Source organism: Aspergillus campestris (assembly GCF_002847485.1).
Source record: "Aspergillus campestris IBT 28561 chromosome Unknown P168scaffold_1, whole genome shotgun sequence".
Classification (NCBI taxonomy): domain Eukaryota; kingdom Fungi; phylum Ascomycota; class Eurotiomycetes; order Eurotiales; family Aspergillaceae; genus Aspergillus; species Aspergillus campestris.
Genome location: NW_020194336.1, coordinates 406,786 through 427,402, shown reverse-complemented (window position 1 = coordinate 427,402; position 20,617 = coordinate 406,786). Strand labels below are relative to the sequence as shown.

Here is a 20,617-nt window from a genome sequence, read left to right as displayed (position 1 = left end):
GCTCCTGGCTGGGAAAGAAAATGTTGAGGGCCAGGTCGTTGACTTGTTGCAGAAGGTATACAGAATTTTCCTATCCTGGAATGCTCCGCGGTACTAATAGATGGGTGTACAGTTGGATCAAGAGGTCATGAAGTCCGCCGTTCTCGAGTCGACGCTTGATGAAACCAAGGGAGATTTCAAGATGGAATTGGATACAACGAGAAAGCAGCTGGAGGGGAAGATTACGGCTAGTGAGATTGAGGTATTACGATTGGTCTTGATCTTCTTTGATTGTCTCTAACTTGTGTATCCAGTGTGCAAAGCGACAGGAAGAGATTGCCTCTTTGCGAGCTTCCCTGCAAGCAGCCGAAGACACCGCCACCAAACAGCTGCAAACGAAGGATAAACGAATTCAATCGTTGGAAAAGAAGGTAAAGTTTACTTTTATCTGCCAATATCCCACAGTCATATTTTGAGCCATGTCTATTTTGTCCTTGAAATTGACATTTGGCCAGGTGCAACACATGCGCGATGAACGGTCGACCAAGGCACGAGAGTTTTCAGAGGCACAGCAACATATCGGGCGTCTCATGTCAGTAATGGGTTTTAAACCCGACTCAGGCCATTCCAAGCCATCCAAATCGCGGTCCAAATCAATCATCGGCCCTTCTCCAATCGCATCAGCCCAACAGCAAACGCATTCCTCAGACGAGCAGACAGAATCTCTGCTAGAAGATCCAGAGACCACGTCATTTGACTCAGCAGCACCTCATTTTGTTGGCCGCAGCCCCAAAAGACCCAGAGACAGCACCTACGCTATGGCTGAAACACCGGCCCGACCCCAGGAGAAGAAGGCCAAGAATCCATCCCGGGTGGGCAGCATGCGGCCACGCTCTGAGCGGAGAGTGCTAGAAGAAGCAGACCAAAACAGCCAGTCTAGTTCCCAGAGCAGCCGCAGGTCAAATGCCAGTCAGGGTGAAACATTTGAGGAGAGTCAATATATGGATGAAAACCATCTCCAGGGGATAGATCTTGATATGGATTTGGAGCTCACAAAGGACTTCATATTTACTAGCACGTCTTTGTCTCAGGCAAATGATAATGTGCCTCCGCCTGGAGCTCAGGGGTGATAATTTTAAGTCTTGATTGATTGAGATACTATAATTACTGACCAGTTTGTAAATATGCTTACTTTGATTGAACGTCATAATGTGATGAAAGCAATCACTGTTCTCTTACTTATTCTTGTTTGCTCTGTGACTGGATTTTATATTCACAGTAAATGTGATATTAATCAGTCTTAGTGTAAGACATCGATTCTACTTAGAGTACTCTTCACTATACTATCATATAGCAACCCTGTAACATCTTTGAATATCCATAGATATCTTTCTTCTATTTGTCTCCTTGCTTACTATTTCTCACTCTGGAGTTCCGTATGACCTAAGTAGTCAATCTCACTTTATCATATATCTGCTCTTAATCCACCGGTCAGTCACAAAGAGGGTATGTTACTTTACTCACGGCACTGATATTGCACATAAGCAAAATGGAGAAAGAACAGCAAGGGCCGTGGTATTATCCATTCAGTGTGTTTTATTTTAAAAGGCGACAGGTAGGGTTCCTAAATGCCAGTTATCATAGATCCTCAAGGAAATCTCACTAATGACAACTCAGAGTGCCGAGAAACCCTTTCTTTCTAGTTCTGGAGATTCTCAAACCACCCCCGGGTTCACCTCTGAATTTTTATCTTCTTCGGGCTCTGACACTCTTCTGCCTCTCACCTCATCTTCACCCACGCTTGTTTCGGCTCCCTCTTTCTCCTCCCCTTCCTCCTTTCCCTCTCCTCCAAATCTGTTTCCATCAGCAAAGATGCGGCGTCGTGTATTAAGCAGCTCAACGCCCAACAAGTCTGTCCCAGAACCCCAAACACGCAAACTCCAAGCTCCACCAAAGCCCTCACCCCTACAGCTACCTTCTCAAATCCTACCGTCCTGGAGCCAGAGGGATACTCTCGCTATCAGACTCACCAATGTCCCGAAAGAAACAAGCGCTGTGGACTTATGGGAGGCTTTTCACAAGGAAGGAAGCATTTTCACTATCGACCTTTTTGAGGACAGCCATGGGAACAGAAGGACAGAGGGCAAAGTCCGCTTCAAGTCAGCTCTTGCATCCAATCTTAGCCCACCACATACTCACATTCATAGGCCACCTCCGGCGACAGACTTCTGGAAAACAGGAACCTACGAGATAAGCTTGCCAGATGGCCGAGTTACGACTATTTTTATACGTCCAGAGTTTCATCTGCCTTATAACAGAAGGGTCGACAGCCCAGTCGGCCGTGACGTTACATACCCTGTCGAGGTTGTAAGTTCAAGTATCATCCCAAGGTTCTCGTGAACTGTCTAATCCGTAATTTTCCAAGAAAATCCCCATCGCGTCCATGGATATAGGAGTTTTGGTGGACGAAAAGACAATGCTTCCCATGCGCACTGTTGGTCTAGGTGCTGATGAGCATCCCTTCTTACTTCTCGATCTGAAAGCCAGGGCCATGATGATCTATTTTCAACTTCCGATACTCTTCAATCCTAAGAGCAAGCTCCAGGCAGGTGATAAGTATAACCAATACCGTCTGAAGATTCCTCTGGTGCAATTGACCCAAATTCTTCAGACTGGGGACCCTGCATCGATCATAACTCACTTGCTAGTGCTGGAGTCTCCACCCTTGTATTTTCGGCGTGCTACGGATATCCCGAATACTTTCGTTGACGATAACTCATGGAGGGACTCGGACTCCTGGTATCGTCAGACCAACATTGTCCATAACCCGTTAGAGCTTGCCGGTGTCCCGACGAGCTTGCGCAAGTTGAAGCCAATGATTGATATCGGTACATAATATCCTTCTCTCTGTCTTTGCATGCTTTCTGCTCGCTCATTGACTGACCAAGATACACAGGCCGTTGGAATGTTCTCAGGGCGACATTTCCTCAAAACATTGGCCTTAATCCTAGTTTTTCGCTGGTCTGCAATATTCTCAAAGACTACAACGTGAGAATCGAAGATATCGATAGCTTCACTGTATGGGATGGATCTAAAGAGAGGCCACCTCCCGTTTGGGAATGGATTGACCTATCCAAGTCTTCACCTCAGACGGAAAGCTCTTCTCTCGGAGACCTTTTGGATCATACCTATGTTCATCTAGATTCTCGCGTACGGTATCAGCTCGAGGTGTGTATATCCCATGGATACCTCTCGGAATTCACCATGTCTCGTGAGTTTGTGGTCAAGCTCGCGGAACTTGAAGAACCAGAAGCCAGAAAACTTCTTGAACATGTTGCGACGGAGAAGAAAGTCTACTTTGATCCCATGAAGATATTCGATTTGATATTCATCAAGGGTACAACAAACGCTAGGATACCTTCGCACTGTTGCCACATGCGCTCGGCAAGGATCACGCCCAGCACCGTCTACTTCAACACCCCCACGGTGGACATATCGAATCGAATCGTTCGACGATACAGAGAACACTCAGATAGGTTTCTCCGGGTCCGGTTTACCGATGAGAAGCTACTCGGTCGAATTTCTGCAAGTGTTGACAATACGAGAAACGAGATCTTCACGCGGGTAAAGAGAACATTGGCAAATGGCATCGTGATTGGCGACATGCACTACGAGTTTCTTGCATTCGGAAACTCCCAATTTCGTGAGCATGGTGCCTATTTCTTCGCCGGGCAGCCTGGCCTTACTGCCGCCAATATTCGAGCATGGATGGGAACCTTCAATAATATCCGGAATGTTGCTAAGCACACCGCACGTTTGGGACAATGTTTCTCAACTACCCGCGCCGTTGCTGGGTCATCTGTGACGGTTAACAGAATTGATGATATCGTACACAACGGATATACTTTCTCCGATGGCGTTGGCAGAATTTCGCGCTTCCTTGCTCAGATGACCATGTCTGAACTGAAGATCAAAACTCCAAATGGGGAGCCCCCGTCCGCGTTCCAATTCCGCCTTGGAGGCAGCAAGGGGATGCTCACTGTATCATCCCAAGCTCAGCCACAGGAGGTTCACATACGAAAAAGTCAGGATAAATTTACGGCAAACCACAGCGGCCTGGAAATCATTCGCTGGTCACAATTCTCAATCGCAACTTTGAACCGCCAATTGATCATTGTTCTATCCACCCTCGGAATACCCGATGAAGTCTTTCGTGCCAAACTCAAAGACATGCTGCAGGGTCTGGATGAAGCACAGAAAAGTGATACGCGGGCTATCTACTGGTTGAGGAGATATCTAGACCCGAACCAAATGACACTCGTCGTGAGTCAGATGGTCAGCGATGGCTTCAGGCGAGTCCAAGAACCCTTCTTGACTTCAATACTGACCCTCTGGAGGGCTTGGCATCTTAAGTATTTGAAAGAGAAGGCGAAGATTGCCATTGAAAAAGGTGCAAATCTCCTAGGCTGCATGGATGAGACAGGTACTCTGAAGGGCCATTTCAACAACATCCCCGGAAAGGATGCGTCCGTTAAGGAACTCAAGGCAGCATTGCCGGAGATATTCGTCCAGGTTTCCAACCCAGAGAAGGAAGGAAAATACGAGATAATCGAGGGACTCTGCATCCTAGCCCGAAACCCCTCCCTTCACCCCGGCGATATTCGCGTCGTGAATGCAGTGAACGTCCCAACTCTACGGCACCTCCAAGATGTAGTTGTCCTGCCGCAGACCGGTGATCGGGACATCGCAAGTATGTGTTCCGGTGGCGATTTGGACGGCGATGACTACCTTGTTATCTGGGATCAAGATTTGGTCCCTGAAGACTGGTTTCGCGAGCCGATGACCTATACTAGCAACGCGGCTCGGGACCTCGATCACGATGTCACCGTCGACGAGATAACATCGTTCTTCGTGACCTATATGAAGAACGACTGCCTTCCTCAGGTCGCACACGCACACCTCGCCTGGGCCGATTGGCTTCAGAACGGGGTAAACGAAGAGAAATGCATCAAGCTGGCCCAGCTTCATTCCGACGCTGTGGACTACAACAAAACCGGCAATCCAGCCATAATGACTCGAAATCTTCGACCTCGTCTCTGGCCTCATTTCATGGAAAAGAATCACCTACCAAAGGACAAGATCTACCATTCTAGAAAGATACTTGGTCAGCTTTACGACGCCGTCGAGCGCATTGACTTCGTTCCTAGTCTCGAGATGTCTTTTGACGAGAGGATTCTCAAATGTGGAGTCCAGGTCACCGCAGATATCTACCAGTTTGCGAAGGATCTCAAAGTCTCCTACGACGAGGCTATCCGCCGCATCATGGCGCAGCACGAGATCAAGACCGAGTTCGAAGTCTGGTCCACGTTCGTCCTCAGTCACGCAAACATGAGCAAGGACTACAAGTTCCACGAGGAACTAGGCGCATTGTCATCCGCTCTCCGCGAGGGCTTCAAAAGTAAATGCTATGAGAAAGTCGGCGGTCGTGAATTCGAGCAGCTAGCTCCGCTCGCCGTCGCTATGTATCGCCTCACTCACGAGGAAATGTCCGCCGCTTGGGACAAACATCGCTGCGAGAACCCGCCTGACGAAAGGTTTTTCCACAGACGCTCACCCTCCATAGACACGCTTCCTCTGATCAGCTTTCCGTGGATTTTCCCGCACGTACTCGGCAAGATAGCAATGCGCCATTACGACGAATCACCCCCTCTCCCGTCGCAGACAGACGAGGGGCTTCTCGTCGATACAACCGTTGATCTCCGTCTCCGCCATTCTAGCGATGACCTTGTCGTTCAGTCTCAGCCGCCACTCGACTCTCAGAGCTTAGTCCCTGTTCATAACAATCAGCCGGCTACTACCACACCCCCGAGTCTACTCGTCAACGACCTCGTCCCGGGCCCCATGCTACCCGGTCTACGTCGGGGGACGCGTCTCATCCGGACATTCGCCACGGGGGTCGAATCCCTAGAAAACCTCCTCGATTTCGGCCTCTCCGAAGGGTGCAACGGCTCATCTTCTGAATCTGCTACTACTCCCAACAACGATGAGGAGCGTGCTGGAAACGGGGGCCTTCTGCTCGAGTGGGACAGCAATGCTAGCGCCGAGGATATCAACCACTCTATTGATAACGCGGTCGTTTCGGATCCCGTTCCAGAGTTGAAAGGCGGCAGCAACGGCGCGGTCGTGGAGATTGTGGAAGAGGTCGTTGAGGAGGATTATGGGCTTCAGCTTACGGCGCTTGATAAGCTGAGTCGGTTGCTTGAGACCTAATTGTTTTTTTCTTTGCTTTGACTCATTCTGTTTCTGTAAGCAAGGATTCAACGTATCAAGCGGGTGGATATGCGCTGTCTCTTGTGGTGTTCTGAGGGGGACTCATCCATGCTGTCACGTTTGGCGACTAGGGGCATGATTTTCTGCTGTTTTACTTTGATGCCTATAAGCCAGGGGCGTTTCTCATAGGGGTGATGAGATAAATCAAACAGACAGATCAAGCAAGAGAGGTTAATATCAACAATTAATTCAAGAAATCAATGTCTGGACCAAGGCAAGCCCTACAGACAGTATAACGGGGTATAGTAGTAGTTCGCCCTTGCGCCAGGACCCAATAAAGCAACGCCATTAACCTTCTTCCAAAATCTCCATGAAAACAATCATAACCTCAAAACAAACTCACCATTCCAACCCACTTTCACAATTCTCCAACAACCCCATAACAGGCCCCAACACAGCCCTCGTATGCCTCCAATTCGCCGAATGTCTCGTCCGAGAATAAAACACCGGACAATCCTTGCTATCGCACTTAACGTCATCGCCGAACGGGACGCCCATGCAAGAGCGACACACACGGTGGAGGTCCGACACCCTCTTTTCAGCCTGCTGCTGGCGAGTAGTCAGGTCGAGCAGCGCGACGTGGGGTTGTCCCATGCAGGCGGCGCAGACGGGGGCGTCCGTGTTGTCTAGTTTGGACTTGCAGACTACGCATGAGGAGGATTTCATGTACGATTCGAGGGTTTTGCGGGCTTCCTTTCCTGAAGAGGTCGAAGCAGTGCCTTCGACGCGGCGGATGCGTTGCACTTTGGGCATTTCGTCGTACCATTGGCGGATGTTGGCGCCGACGAGGTTGAAGATTCGCTCTAGTGGCGGGATGAGATTCTTGGTGATGTAGTACTCGGCGTCGAGGTCGAGCTGGGCGTCGGACAGAAGGGTCTCGGGCGACACGCACCGGTCGATTAGTCTTGATCCGGGCGCCCCCGTGACGACTACGTATGGGACGCGTTCGCCGTATTGGGGCTCCTGGCGGGGATCTTCGAGCATCTTTTTTGTGCTGATCAGTGCGCCTGGTGGGGGGAGGCCTCGTTCGCTGTAGGTTCCTAGTCGGACTGCTCGCGCGAAGCAGAAGTCTTGGATGGAGACGTTGCCTTGCATGATTTTTGTGCATTGCTTTTGGAAGTACTTCTTGACTTGGCTTAGATCGGCGGTTCGGAAGAGGAGTTTGAGGGCTTTTTCTTCGATCTTTTGTTCGGCGGGCGTGCCGTCCCTGCGAACCGTTTCGATGCCCTTCGCGTCGAAGACTGGCTCCTTTTGGTCCCGGTGTTCGTACTTGAAGCCCACGTAGCGTTTCTTCGCGAGTAGGACGCACGGGTGGTAGACTTTTTCGAATTTGAGCTTCACTGGGCGTGGGTTGATCTCTGTGACGGCTTTGGCGATCTCGTCGCCAATGTCGAAAGCTTGTTCCCGTGTTCGTCCCTTGAGGTACACGAAAAGACTGTCCGTGTCGCCGTAGACAACCTCTGCACCCCAGCGATCTACGGAGTGGATGAACGCTATTGCTTTTTCGAGTGTTTCCCTGCCTGACTGGACAATGCTGTCGGCTATCTCGGAGCAAGGCATTCTCCCCGAGAACGATGCAGAAGTGTATCCGTATGTCACGTTGGCGATAAGCTTGAGGGCGAGCTGTCTGTTATTGAGAAGGCGTTGGAGCGCCTTGTCGTCTTTGTCCTCTTTCATCCCAGCCTTCACCATGACTCGTGTCTCTAGAATCTCAGCCAACATCCTTGCTAGCAATGATGTCCGTACCTCCGGCTTCGCGTACATCATGCCATTTGGCGCGATGTTGATCTTGTCTTTGAACAGCTCCAGCAGGCCCGGCTGCCTCTCATAATCTGTGAATCCCATTTTGCTGCGACCCATCCATGGACGTGCTCTGCCAAGGAACGTTGAATAGCAGTAATTGTAAGCAATCATGATGCTGGGATACAGCGACTGAAAATCCAAGACCAGAAGAGGACTGGTGTAAAAGTCACTCTGGGGCTCCATGACCAGTGGCAGACATTCGAGGGCATTCTGCTGGCCGACTTGTTTCTTGCTCGGAGACACGAGGAGAAAGTTCTCCGGTTTCGCTATTCGGAACATCAGGGACTCCACCTTGAACTGAGAGCCTCGAGAGACGACAGAAAAGAAGTCGATTCCAAGAAGTCGCGCTTGCTCACTGGTTCTCGATATCAGCTCGTTGGAGTCAATGATCTCGAGATTCATTTGCACGCGCGAAACGAAATAGCCGATGACTTTCAACAGGCTCCGAGGCTGTCCACTCTTGAACCAGTCGGTGAGATCGCGGAATGAATAGTGTGGGGTTCGTCGGTGCAGCAAGTGAAACACGACGTTTTCCATGGTGTATTGGAGCAAGTTGAGTTCGCCTTTCATCGCTCGCCAAATGTTGACTATATGGCGCCCCGTAATTCGGATAGAAGACGTATGGTTGAATCCCCATCGATCAGCGTCCTTACCAAATCTTCCACGCGCTTGTGCTTTGACTCTAGAGAGCTCATCACACATGTCGTAATCATATTTTTTTCTAGCTCTCTCAATCAAATATCCCCAGGAGCTATTGTGGACTTCGTATCCGGTGATGATATCCGGGTCATGAAAACGCACAATGTCCACTATCCGGGTAAGTAAATCAAGTTCGGTTGGTTCATGTTCTAGATCGATCCTCAAGGCTTTGGACACCTTAGCCTCTGGCATATCACCCTCGCCCTGGAATACCATTCCGACGTGGACACCCGGTAGATGGCTGTTGATATCCAAGTCTTCGTCGTCTGATTTAATCGCCCAGAATACACCGGTGATCTCATCTTCGTCCGGGTTTGGGGCAAGGATGCCACGAGTATTCACGTGAACCTCCAAGCTCATTACGCTCATATATTGGGCCTGGTGCTCTACATTCGTAGAGCTCTTCTTCTGGGAGTATTTAAACCCGTATTCATTGGCCTGCGTAGGACCCTCGATTTGTGACAAAATATTTGGTTTCGTTTCCGGTGCACGAAGTTCGGTTCCATGCTTAGCAGCCTTGTCCCGCATCTCGTTCTGCATGTTTTTAAACCACTCAACGACCTCGGAGCGACTCGGGGGCACAGGCGCAAACTCCCATACTCTGCAGCTGGTGGATTCTCGTAGAAAGTGATCGACTTTCTGCTGTTCTTGCTTATCTCGTGTCGGACCGGGTTGGTCTCCCATCAATGCAAGAGAACTCCCTGACGGATCGAAATCGGGAAGAAAATGTATGCTGTTGCCCTCCAAGCGAAATTCCCTACCGGCATAGTCCCGAGGTCGATCAGGAACATCGCTTTCGTTGCTGTAGAACGCCTTCTGGTACACGGCAGACGGGCATCCGTAACCATTGAGGGTTGAAGAGACCTCCTTGGGGGTGGGACACGGAATCTGCAAACAGTACACTCGGGAACCCAATGGTATATTGAAGGCATCTCTAATCATTGTCGCCATTTCTGAGACATGTGGATTCGTGGTATGTGATTTGGTTTCCGATAGTGATGATTGCGGTAGAGACGACATCTCGTCATGAGTCGATTCTTTGGAGGCATTTTCCAGTGGCTGAGAGATACCACTATGTTCTGCAGTCTCCATTGTTGCTTTCAAGGGACTAGCGCCATCCTGACTGAAACGTAGTATTGTCATAGGGTCGTTTGGATCCTTTACAACAGGAAAGTTCAATTTACTCTTCTGGCCTTCGCCCCTGAAGTGGGTAGCAAGCTGCGACGCTGGGGGGTTATGTTGCGATGATTGGGACCCTGTGGGTTCATTCGACCTAACCTCCCCGTGTTCACTTTCACGTCGGTGGAAACTCCCATCGAAACTTTGAAGCGTTCTCGAAAAGCTGTGAGATTGCGTATCCCCCAAAATCCTTCCTCTTTTCCGAGGGTCGACTTCATCCATTAGATTATTTCGACGGCGCTTCGAAAATCTAGAAGCATGCGGGACATGTCCATTGAAGGTTTCAAGAGGTTCCTGGCGCCGGTCCCCTGCTAATTTTCCAGGCACGTCCAAAAGCAAAAGTTCATCTTCCGGATCATCATCCATGGATTCTGCACCTTCTTCGTCATCTTCATATGCTTCGTTGCCTTCAGAGAAGATGTCTGCTACATCCTCATCATCGGAGCAGTATGGACTCCCATACGGCTGGGCAGACAATGCTGCATCCTCATTGACTTGTGCTTCCACACTGTCGAGTGCACTCTCATTTCGATCTTGATACGCTTCCAAATTTGAAACCTCGTTACTGTCCGCGAAAAGATCTTCAACGCTCTCCATCGCAGTCTTGATGTTTTTCTCCAGGGGGTTTGGGTGGAGATAATTATCAAAAGTCACATCCGCTCCACCAGTTGCGCGTTTCTCTTCAGCGGCAAGCTGAGCAGCCATATCGCGAAACTCATCTTCATGAATCCAGCCACCCTTCGATTGATTCCTTGAGCTTGACGAAAATGACACAAGGTCCTCAGCCCTGAAAGGACTACTCCCCGGGTCAAGCTGTCCAAGTCGTTTTTTCCGTCTTCGAGACTCATCTTGCCACAGGCCAGCCATGCTAGGGACTAATCGCTCATCCGATGGGAATGATTTAAACAGCTCGGTGAAGTCATGGTGGATATCTCTCTCCCTGATTTCCACGCGGTTCAAGATATCCTGCACGTGCACGTCTACCTCCAACGGACAATGGCTTTGTTTAGGTAGATCAGTTTCACCGGAGACACTGTCGGGGTTTATCGATCGGTCGTGCCAGCGATGATCCAGATTACTCAGTTCCATATACTCGGGTACAGGTGAGCGGAATTTAACCTTGCCGCACTTCATGATAGCACAGCCGAACAAGCTGTAGTCGCACATCCACTGCGGGATGTATTGCAAATGGCTTTCATATGGCTGTAAGGGGCGCTTCAGCACTGCCCCCTGCAGGAGTAAATCCGCAAGCCTCGTGGTGTAAATGGGATTTAGAAGATAGATCTTGAAGTAGAACCGGTATCCCACATGGTAGCCGTAGAATGGCACGCCCTTTACAAGGGTGATATGAGCAACAAAGAAGGCTCTTTTGTCGTATTCATTGCGCCGGTAGCTTACCGCTAGCGCACGATCGATAGAGAGATGCAGACTCCGAGTTGCAGAGCTCACTAGATATAGACCTCTTAGCCAAATTGAGTTGACAACTACGCAAACAAGATAGACTAACCGTGTTCTGGGCTTAAATCGCCAGTATACTCGACGTACAAATAAGGAAACGCGCCATGGATGTGAACGCAGACCTTCTGGCCAGTCTCCGTGGCCCCAAAGACCCTGATCACCGGCACTTTGGGCCTGTCATATTTTCCTGTCGCGCCATCCCGGTAAGGCAAAGGCGGATCGAACTCGGATGGGGCCGCTTGGTAATGATCCACGCAGTTCAAGCGCACTTGGAAGGGGTCCATTAGATGGCTAAGAAACGGCCAAACAGCGACATAGCGGTAGAAGAGACAAAGGTCATCACATCGCTAGCTATCTCGCGCTGATACTTTTGTTCTAGAGAAGCCGTGGCGTTGCTCGGGGGTAAGATCGCAGCCTCGGCGTGCGTAATTGGCCGCTACGCGTTCGGAACGCCTTGTCACGTGAGGCGGCATGCATACAGCACAGATAGTGACTAATCGGTCAGATGACTGCGCATAAGCCCAACACAATCGGCGATCTGCAAGAACCTCCAACTCCGACGCTGCTACGTCGACCGTCTCATCAGACATTCTTCTGTAGCAGAGTTTGTCGCGAAATCACTATACAGACTTATTTTCTATTGTCCAGCCTTCTCTACTCTCGATCATCATCTCATAGCCGCAGATCACCATGTCGTCGCGAAAACCCGCCGATGTGGCGTCGAAGGAGCGCAACGAATACATTCCCTCTTTCATCTCCAAAAAGCCGTTCTATATCGATGACGAATCCTCTGCGAACGACTATCTCGAGCATCAACGTTTACACAAGGAAGCCTCCGCCGACCAGTCTAGATGGTATGAGCGGGGAAAGCGTGCTGGCCCAGCCGCCACCAAGTACCGCAAAGGGGCTTGCGAGAACTGCGGTGCTATGACCCACAAAACGAAAGAGTGTCTAAGTCGACCCCGGAAGCATGGGGCCCGGTGGACCGGCAAAAACATACAGGCGGATGAGGTTATTCAGGATGTGTCGCTGGGGTGGGACGCCAAGCGAGACCGGTGGAATGGTTACGATCCTAACGAGTACCGACAAGTGGTCGAAGAGTTTGAAGAATTGGAGTCGTTAAAACGATCTGCCAAGACCGGCGATGACGAGGAGCAGAAGAGGATTACCGATGGCGATCCCGACGAAGAGCAAACACTCGGCGAACTCGGCGATCAAGCCCGCTACGCTGAAGAATCCGACATGGGAAGACAACAGAGCACCGCGACCCGGAATCTACGTATTCGAGAAGACACGGCGAAGTACTTGTTGAACCTCGATCTGGACTCCGCCAAATACGACCCGAAGACGCGACGGATGGTTGATATGGGCGCTCAAGAAGATCAGGCTGCGGCGCTCGTCGAGGAGGAGAACTTCGTGCGTGCGTCTGGGGATGCGGCAGAGTTCGAACGGGCCCAGAAATACGCCTGGGAAGCGCAAGAAAGCGGCGGACCCAAAATCCATCTCCAAGCGAACCCGACTTCGGGAGAGGTCATGCGGAAGAAGCAGCACTCCGAAGCCGAGGCGAAGCGTCAAGCTCAACGGAAGGCGCTGTTGGATAAGTACGGTGGCCAAGAGCATCTGGATCCCAGCCCGCTACGCGATACGATGGTTGTCGAAAACGAGAAGTTTGTTGAATATGACGAAACTGGTGCCATCAAGGGCGCGCCAAAGAAGGCCGTCCAGTCCAAGTACCCAGAGGACATCCTCACCAACAACCATACTTCGGTATGGGGCAGTTGGTGGCACAATTTTGAATGGGGGTATGCGTGTTGTTATTCAACTGTCAAGAACAGTTACTGCACTGGCGAGGATGGGAAGAAAGCCTTCGAGGAGGCCGACAACATGTTAATGCTGGAAGCCGACGGCGACGATCAAGACAAGCCGGTTGGTCACGAGGCCAGTGAAGCCCATAGCGCCCAGAACTCTGAAGAGCACGAACAGAAAGACGAAGGCTCCGGCAAGAAAGCGAAGAAGCGCACGCTACTGGAGGCGCAAACCGGCATCTCAGAAGAGGAGCTGGAGTCGTACAAGCGCAGCCGTCTCGACGCCGCCGATCCCATGGCTGCGTTTATTGGCAAGGACAGTATTGCCGAATAGTCTTCTCTTTCATGTTCATTCTTTTCTATGATCTCTAATTAGGCGTCTGGTTTTGGTAAATACCCTTTTGACCATGTATACAAAATAGTGCAGTATCTATAGCAATTGAGTTCTTTGAAATATACATGCAAATCCAAATATGCTTCCAAACTGAGCCAAGCATCATGTTCTTCGTAGGGACAGTTATTGTCGTTGATAGATGGTTATAATAGGACACCACCAACATCCTCCACCCAGATCTCTAGATCTACTAGAATATACAGGCACGTGACCAAATCGCCTGCAAATCGCCACAACGCAGCGCGAAGCGATCTGATCGCGATAAAGATGGTACCGTTAGAATCGCTGTGTCGAGACGAATCGAACGATGGTCTTTTGAACCCATTTCCAGATACTTCATGCAATGGCCCAAAAACGATCACTTTGCCGACCCCCTCCCCCAAAGGCTGATCGGACAAATTTGCAGCGAATTTCCCAAGATTTCCGTTGCGAGGTTTCACTAGCGCCGTTTTGGTCCACGTGATTCATCCCAGGTCACATGCTCAGCCCATCCCGTGGCGGCGGATCACGGGACCAGGGCACAAGCCCTGGGAGCCCACAACCCAAGGCACTAAGCGACTCCTGCCGCAATCTCAGCGCGACACTTTCGGATACGCTGCAGCGACGACGACGACATCGACAACCAGCCCTTCAACGGAATCGCCAGGTGAGTCCCACCACAGACAGCTCCAGTGCTGCGCATTCTTGCTTCACGTCAAGGAAGTCATTCTAACCTTTCTATCGATTGTCCTTATAGTTCCATAATCCAAGATGAGTACGTGCAAATTCGCGATCCCACCGTCGACACACACCCATCCCCGGGCCTTTGCGTCGACCCGTCCGATATACGTTGCAGACTGACACCGGATTACAGCGAAGGGTACCTCCAGCTTTGGCAAGCGCCACAACAAGACTCACGGTCTCTGCCGGCGTTGTGGTCAGTATACTCCATTCCATCCAACCTAGTCGATCGTTGGCGAACTCCACCCCCGACGGAAAAATATCTGCGATTCTATGTGCAAAACGAGGAAAGAGTCTGGAGGACATGAATATGCAAAGTCGGGTGGAGGAACACAGCATCGTCATGGGAATTCGAATTTGAATGCAGATCGGGCTGACCGTTGGACTTCTTTCTCGAATACAGGCCGCCGCTCGTGGCACATCCAGAAGTCGACCTGTGCCAACTGCGGCTACCCCGCTGCTAAGACTCGCAAGTGTACGAATCCCCGAACCAATCCACCTTGAGTTTATTACATCCCATCCGTCTCCCTGGACGGGACTGCGAACGAACTTCACTGCAAGAACATTGGCTCACGAACTCTTTTTAATGGAAACAGTCAACTGGGGCGAGAAGGCCAAGCGCCGCAAGACCACCGGCTCCGGCCGCTGCGCTCACCTGAAGGACGTCCACCAGCGCTTCCAGAACGGCTTCCGCACTGGTGTCCCCAAGGGCGCCCGCGGTCCCGAGAACCACTAAGCTCGCCATTTCCCCCCCTCGAACGTCGCATTTGAATTTCCTTTTTTCTCTTTTCGATCTCGGAGGCTGGAACAAAAGGGCTGGTATGACGAGCAGGAGGAAGTGTGTGCGTGTGTGTTAGCCTGGCAATGTGAAATGATGAATTCCCAGCAATTGCAATGCTAGGCGACTTAAGGACGCTTTTTCCCCCTCCCCGTGGAGTTGGTGTTGGGAACTTGGTCTCTTCGTTTGTCGGCATCATCGTGTTTTTGATTTTTTAGAGCAATTCAAAAGATAAAAAACCGACGGCAAATGAGAGACGGGAAATTACTTTTTTCCTCCTCGTGGGGTGTTCAAAACTGGGTGAATAAAAAAAAATAATATTAAAAAAAGGGAAAAGCATGCATGGATTTCCTTTCTGATTGTTTATGGCTGGCGAATATCCCCCGTGTCGTGGCAGATGTTATATTGAGATACTGTTCAATATGATCTGTCTTACCTGAAGTATAACCCTCTCCCGTACAATATTCTGCTCCCCTACAACGCTACTCATGCTATCGATGGCGATAACGGTTTGTTTTATCTAACCAAGACCCACTTGCCATGCCCATGCTATATATACCTATATCTATACAACGCCCTATGACGCCAGCCCAAAACCCAGGCAGCCCAAATCCATTGATGACACTCACTCTCCCCTTCCAAACACACAGACTCCCCCATCTCTCTGCACGAAATACAACACCTCGCGTTCCTCCCACTTATCTTCCGCTCCCGCATCAACCTGCCCCCAAGCACCCCCTTTGCTAACGCGCAGCACACCACTAACATCGCGCGCCGCCCCGGTCTCAAGGTTCCGCAGCTGCAGGACCATCTGCGCGCGGTGCGCCGACCCAATCGCGAACGCGGCACTTTCCATCTCCAACGGTGTAGACGGTTGATGTGCGGATTCTGCTGCATTGTGGATTAAGGGCGAGTCGGCGGATAGAGCTAGTACTGTTGCGTGGACGTTCTAAGCACACCACTCATTAGCTCTCCGTTCCTAATTCCCGAGACTGTGAACAGTGGAGTAGATAAAACAAGACAAACACACCTGCTGTAACCCCATAATCCACTCCCCCATCTCCGTAGCGCCGATGCCCTTCGCGGGCCCCGTAGCGGCGAGTAACAGATCCGGCTGGTCCACGATGAGCAGAATCTCCGGTTCTTCCTCTCCGGGTGTTACTGGCGTCTTTAGCTGCTTAATCACGGAGGAGATGTCATTCTCGAGTGCGTCGAGGGCTTGCACCCCTGTCCCGGAGAGATGCAGTCGCTTGACGGGTCCGGGTCCTCTCGACTGCTGTTGTACTTGTTGGTGGGGGTTGGTCGGAGTAGGTCGCGCAGGCGCGGGTTGTGGGACGCCTCGTGCGGGCAACGGGCCCGGTTGAGAGCGCACAGGAAGGACTGTTCGGGAAGGCGCAGGTCCGGAAGTTGATGTTGTTGTTGTTGTTTGGGAGGAGGGAGTGGGCGTGTAGAAGAGCTCGGAAAGGCCGTCGACGAAGGCAAATTGGCGCTTATCGGTCAGGCGCGCGAGGTCGAGGCCCTATCCATATTAACTTGTCATCAGTATCATCCTCCAATGTATCTCATAGCATAATCGCTTGAGTGGTAATAAAATGAAGGTAGCCCACCAATCTCTTCGCCTCTGACCTCCAAAATTCCCACCCCCGCAGAAAGCTCACTAACACAACCTTCCTCTTCCTCCCGCCCTCACTCCCATGGAGCCCAAAAGCTGCATCGCCGACCGGTGCGCCCAGTGCCGAATAGAGATATCGCAAGATCAGCCAATTCCCCGTCGCGCCTAGGACCGAGGACAAGAGTGTGAGGGAGGATTGCGGGAGGGCGGATACGTAGGGCGCAAGGAGGGGTGGGAGGGGCGGTTGGGCGGGCATGTCGGCGCAAGCGGTCGCCTCGAATTGGACGATTGGGGGGTGTCTGGCTTGAGGGTGTGTCTGTGTGGTCTGATTTGAGAGGTGGTGATTTGGTGTCGGGTTGGTGGTCGGAATATGACGTTGTATAAAAAAAAATAGAGAGGGGTCGTTGATTCGTTGGTGGGGTTTCACCGCCAAGAGTGGTGCCTGTCGCGTATGATATGTATTTCTCTATTTTATATGGGTGAACCATCGGTTCATTTACGGGATTGACCATGGAAATACTTATATATATGTGTGTGTTATATATTTATATATTGTTGTACATCATGTGGCTCTCTGGATGTACTGATAAAGTTGTGGTAGTAGAACCGGTCACTCTATATGGATGTATATATATCTGTACAACACATCTCCTACAATATCAGCCTTGATGTATCCGCCAAAGACGGGGTATTTTAAGTTTACACATTAGAGAGCAATGCGATATCACCAAGCAATTTATTATTATATCCCCCCGTTAAAGAACTCCCGCGCAAAGACACAGGAAGACACAGAAAGACAGAAAACCCCTCATCGACACCTGAAAAGCCGGGTGTGGACGCCGCGCACCCACGTGACCGGCTCTTCCCCACACGAAGGAACAGATTCATCTTCAACCCAGCCGGGCATGAATGAGTTCGACCCCGTGCAATCAATCAGTCAATCACCCTCCGCCAGGTGTCCAGCAGCCAGTTCGGCCATCTTCTTGCGCGCGCCCCTTTTCTCATGGGATTCGGGGTTTAAGATCCACTCCGTCCTGATCAAGCCCTCTGGTTAGGCCGGAACCTGAGGCTGCAATTGTATATACATTCCATTTCCGTGCCGATCGTGAGTTGGCCCCGTCTGTCTTTGGTCTTTGGTCTTTGGTTTTGCGTCGAATCGCTTTGTTTTGGATGGTTTTGTTGTTTTTATCTTTTCCTCTTTTTCTATAATTTTTTTTATTTTGATTTTCTGAAGGTTTTTTTTTTTTTTTTTTTTTTTGGCACCATCTTCCGAAACCCGAACAATGTACACCATTCATTTCCAGAGTTGACCCACCCAATCTTGATACTGTATACGCTCTTGATTCTTGCCTTTCGCGTGTTCGTCGTGTAGAATGGAACCCTCGTTACCCTTTTGCCAGTGCAATATCGCATCATTTCGTGTTGTACCATAAGCAACCCTCTGGACGGTCAATCGGCCTTGACATGCATACAAACCGCAATATCAGTCGGTGGCTGCTAACGGTCCTACACAGATGACACGAGTTCGGCGTAACTGTCAACGAGTACCAACATAGTGGTATACGAACATAGACGACCACAGCCAATATGGCCAGTACCCGGGATTCCCACTCTTACGCCGTGAGTTGACCTCGGGGCATCAACCTCCGCCAATTTCAAGAAGGTGATACTGACCGTCGGGCTCTAGTGTGATGAGTGCCGTCTCCGAAAGTCGAAGGTGAGAAACTTTTGTCGTGTCCGTTTCACTAGCATGTATTGATCTTGGTTCAGTGCTCCAAGGAAAAGCCGGTTTGCGCGCAGTGCAAGCAGTTGACCAAAGAATGCAAATATAGCCCCAAGGTCACGAGAAGTCCCCTAACGCGACAGTGAGTCTTTCACCGTGTATGTTTAACCATGTCAGTATCGAATGCTCACCTCGCCGAGTTAGGCACTTGACGTTCGTAGAAGACCGATTACAAGCGTTCGAAACTGCCCTCTGCAGATTATTCCCAGGAGGTGACCTAGACGCCACAGTCCGCTCTCTCCTGTACGACCAAGATGGCCCGCCAAAACCGGACCCATCATCAAAGTCCTCATCGAGGCACTCAACCCCAGCAAAGACAGAGGCAGATCGGACCGAGCCAGCGCCTGAGGCCCTCCCGCAGCAGGCCGACGGGTTCGACTGGACGGAAAACAAAATCACCGTCGGTGATCTAACGGACGGCATGGCTGCCCTGTCCATCAAGCCGGAGGGCGCCGGCTATTTCGGCGCATCCTCGAGCGTGGTGCCCCTCCGGGCGCTGCTCAAGCACGGCTTCGATCTCAACATCCCCGCCGGGACGACGAAGCATATCGGCTCCGCAGGAGTGCCACTGAAATCGCAGCTTCTCAACTCCGCCCCATCCGGCCTCGTCGAGCAAGCCTTCATGGACGCGTTCTTCCTCAACTACCACTCGAGCTACCCATTCGTGCACGAAGAGACCTTCCGCGCACAGTTCTATGAGCAGGCCCCGCGACGACACGGCCAAGCTTGGCAGATCCTGCTGAACACCATTCTCGCGCTCGGGGCATGGAGCATCGGCGACGACAACTCCGACCTAGACATCACCTTCTACCAAGAAGCGCGCAGCCACCTGCAGCAGGTCTCCGTGTTCGAGACAGGCAATCTCACCCTCGTGCAGGCGCTCCTCCTCCTGAGCAACTACGCCCAGAAACGCAACAAGCCAAACACAGGCTGGAACTTCCTGGGGCTAGCCGTCCGGATGGCCATGAGTCTGGGCCTCCACAAGGAGTTCCCCGGGTGGAAGATCAGTCTCCTGCAGCGCGAAGTCCGCAGAAGACTCTGGTGGGGCGTCTTCATCTTCGACAGCGGCGCCGCAAAGACATTCGGCCGCCCCATCCTCCTCCCCGAAGAGAGCGTCATGGATGCGAAGAAGGTCCTCAACATCCACGACAACGCCCTCACCCCGACGACCACCACCCTCCCCGCCGAAGTCGACGGCCCAACCCTATACACAGGAATGATCGCGCAAGCGCGCTTCCACCTCCTCACAAACAGCGTCTACCAACGGCTCATCTCCAGCCCGAGCCTCACCCCAGAGGAGACGCTAACCCTCCAGAAACCCATGGAAGAGTGGTACAACGGGCTCCCGCACTACTTCAAGCAGCCCATGCCGCAGGAACCCGCGAACTTCGTCCTCGTCCGCAACCGCCTCATGTGGCGCGACTGGAACCTGCGCATCCTCATCTACCGACCGATTCTGCTCCGGTGGGCGTCGCGACGGTGGACACCTAACACCCCGGCAGTCGAGCACGAGGACCCCTACGAGGCAGACTGCAGGACGCTCTGCCTCCGCAACGCGCGATTGACCATCTCCTCCATCACGGATTTCATGAGCAACCACATCTGCACGCGGATCGGCGCCTGGTACATGCTGTACGTATCCCCTCCCCCCTCTCCTATTGCGCAGCACTAACAGAAGCAGATACTTCCTCTTCCAAGCCGGCCTCATCCCCATCGTCATGCTAATGACAGACCCCACAAGCGCCGACGCGCCCGCCTGGCTCCAAGACATCGAAGCAACCAAGAGCCTCCTGCTTCACCCATCGCTCAGCAACAACCGCCTCGCAACGCGCTGCCTGGAGGTCATCAACAGACTTTGCTCGCCGGTGTACTCGAGCCCACCGGCGGACGGATCATCGTCGACGGGGCAGCCGCAGCAGCCGTCGATTCTGACGCAGTTCTCGGATCAGCTGTTTGGGGATCCGACTTTTGTGGGCAGCATGTTTCCGGATGTTGATCAGGAGTTGAATCTCAGTGGGATGGATTTTTCCGAGTGGGTGAATTTTACGCCGCAGCATGAGTTTCAGTCGTAGGTGGG

At 51.5% G+C, this 20,617-nt stretch overlaps 6 protein-coding genes across 6 annotated transcripts; 4 read left to right on the top strand and 2 right to left on the bottom strand.

Moving 5' to 3' along the window:
* Positions 1 to 503: 503 nt before the first annotated feature.
* P168DRAFT_294075 (RdRP-domain-containing protein) lies at positions 504 to 6,249 on the top strand (the record flags this gene model as incomplete). Its single annotated transcript, XM_024837936.1, has 8 exons — positions 504 to 1,105; position 1,284; positions 1,951 to 2,138; positions 2,187 to 2,346; positions 2,405 to 2,867; positions 2,936 to 2,989; positions 3,020 to 5,693; positions 5,850 to 6,249. The coding sequence occupies 8 exons, from the start codon at positions 504 to 506 to the stop codon at positions 6,247 to 6,249; spliced, it is 4,542 nt and encodes a 1,513-aa protein (XP_024696423.1).
* Positions 6,250 to 6,515: 266 nt separating this feature from the next.
* P168DRAFT_245958 (DNA-directed DNA polymerase zeta catalytic subunit REV3) lies at positions 6,516 to 11,832 on the bottom strand. The gene is made up of 2 exons (XM_024834025.1): positions 11,498 to 11,832; positions 6,516 to 11,438 (listed from the first exon to the last, which is right to left on the bottom strand). The coding sequence occupies exons 1-2, from the start codon at positions 11,730 to 11,732 to the stop codon at positions 6,649 to 6,651; spliced, it is 5,025 nt and encodes a 1,674-aa protein (XP_024696422.1). The 5' UTR covers positions 11,733 to 11,832; the 3' UTR covers positions 6,516 to 6,648.
* Positions 11,833 to 12,099: 267 nt separating this feature from the next.
* Positions 12,100 to 13,720, top strand: slu7 (mRNA splicing protein SLU7). Its single transcript, XM_024836260.1, has one exon. The coding sequence runs from the start codon at positions 12,139 to 12,141 to the stop codon at positions 13,585 to 13,587; it is 1,449 nt and encodes a 482-aa protein (XP_024696421.1). The 5' UTR covers positions 12,100 to 12,138; the 3' UTR covers positions 13,588 to 13,720.
* A 780-nt stretch (positions 13,721 to 14,500) lies between these two features.
* P168DRAFT_261807 (60S ribosomal protein eL37) lies at positions 14,501 to 15,588 on the top strand (the record flags this gene model as incomplete). Its single annotated transcript, XM_024834711.1, has 3 exons — positions 14,501 to 14,563; positions 14,771 to 14,842; positions 14,964 to 15,588. Coding segments are annotated over 3 exons (275 nt in total), but the record flags the coding sequence as incomplete, so codon positions are not given.
* Positions 15,589 to 15,770: 182 nt separating this feature from the next.
* On the bottom strand, positions 15,771 to 17,013 carry P168DRAFT_230261 (uncharacterized protein; the record flags this gene model as incomplete). Its single annotated transcript, XM_024833226.1, has 3 exons — positions 15,771 to 16,094; positions 16,176 to 16,664; positions 16,753 to 17,013. 3 exons carry the CDS (start codon positions 17,011 to 17,013, stop codon positions 15,771 to 15,773), a joined length of 1,074 nt encoding a protein of 357 aa, XP_024696419.1.
* A 1,331-nt stretch (positions 17,014 to 18,344) lies between these two features.
* P168DRAFT_294071 (putative C6 transcription factor (Gal4)) lies at positions 18,345 to 20,612 on the top strand (the record flags this gene model as incomplete). Its single annotated transcript, XM_024837935.1, has 5 exons — positions 18,345 to 18,377; positions 18,445 to 18,474; positions 18,528 to 18,622; positions 18,685 to 20,172; positions 20,222 to 20,612. 5 exons carry the CDS (start codon positions 18,345 to 18,347, stop codon positions 20,610 to 20,612), a joined length of 2,037 nt encoding a protein of 678 aa, XP_024696418.1.
* Between the last annotated feature and the right edge of the window lie 5 nt (positions 20,613 to 20,617).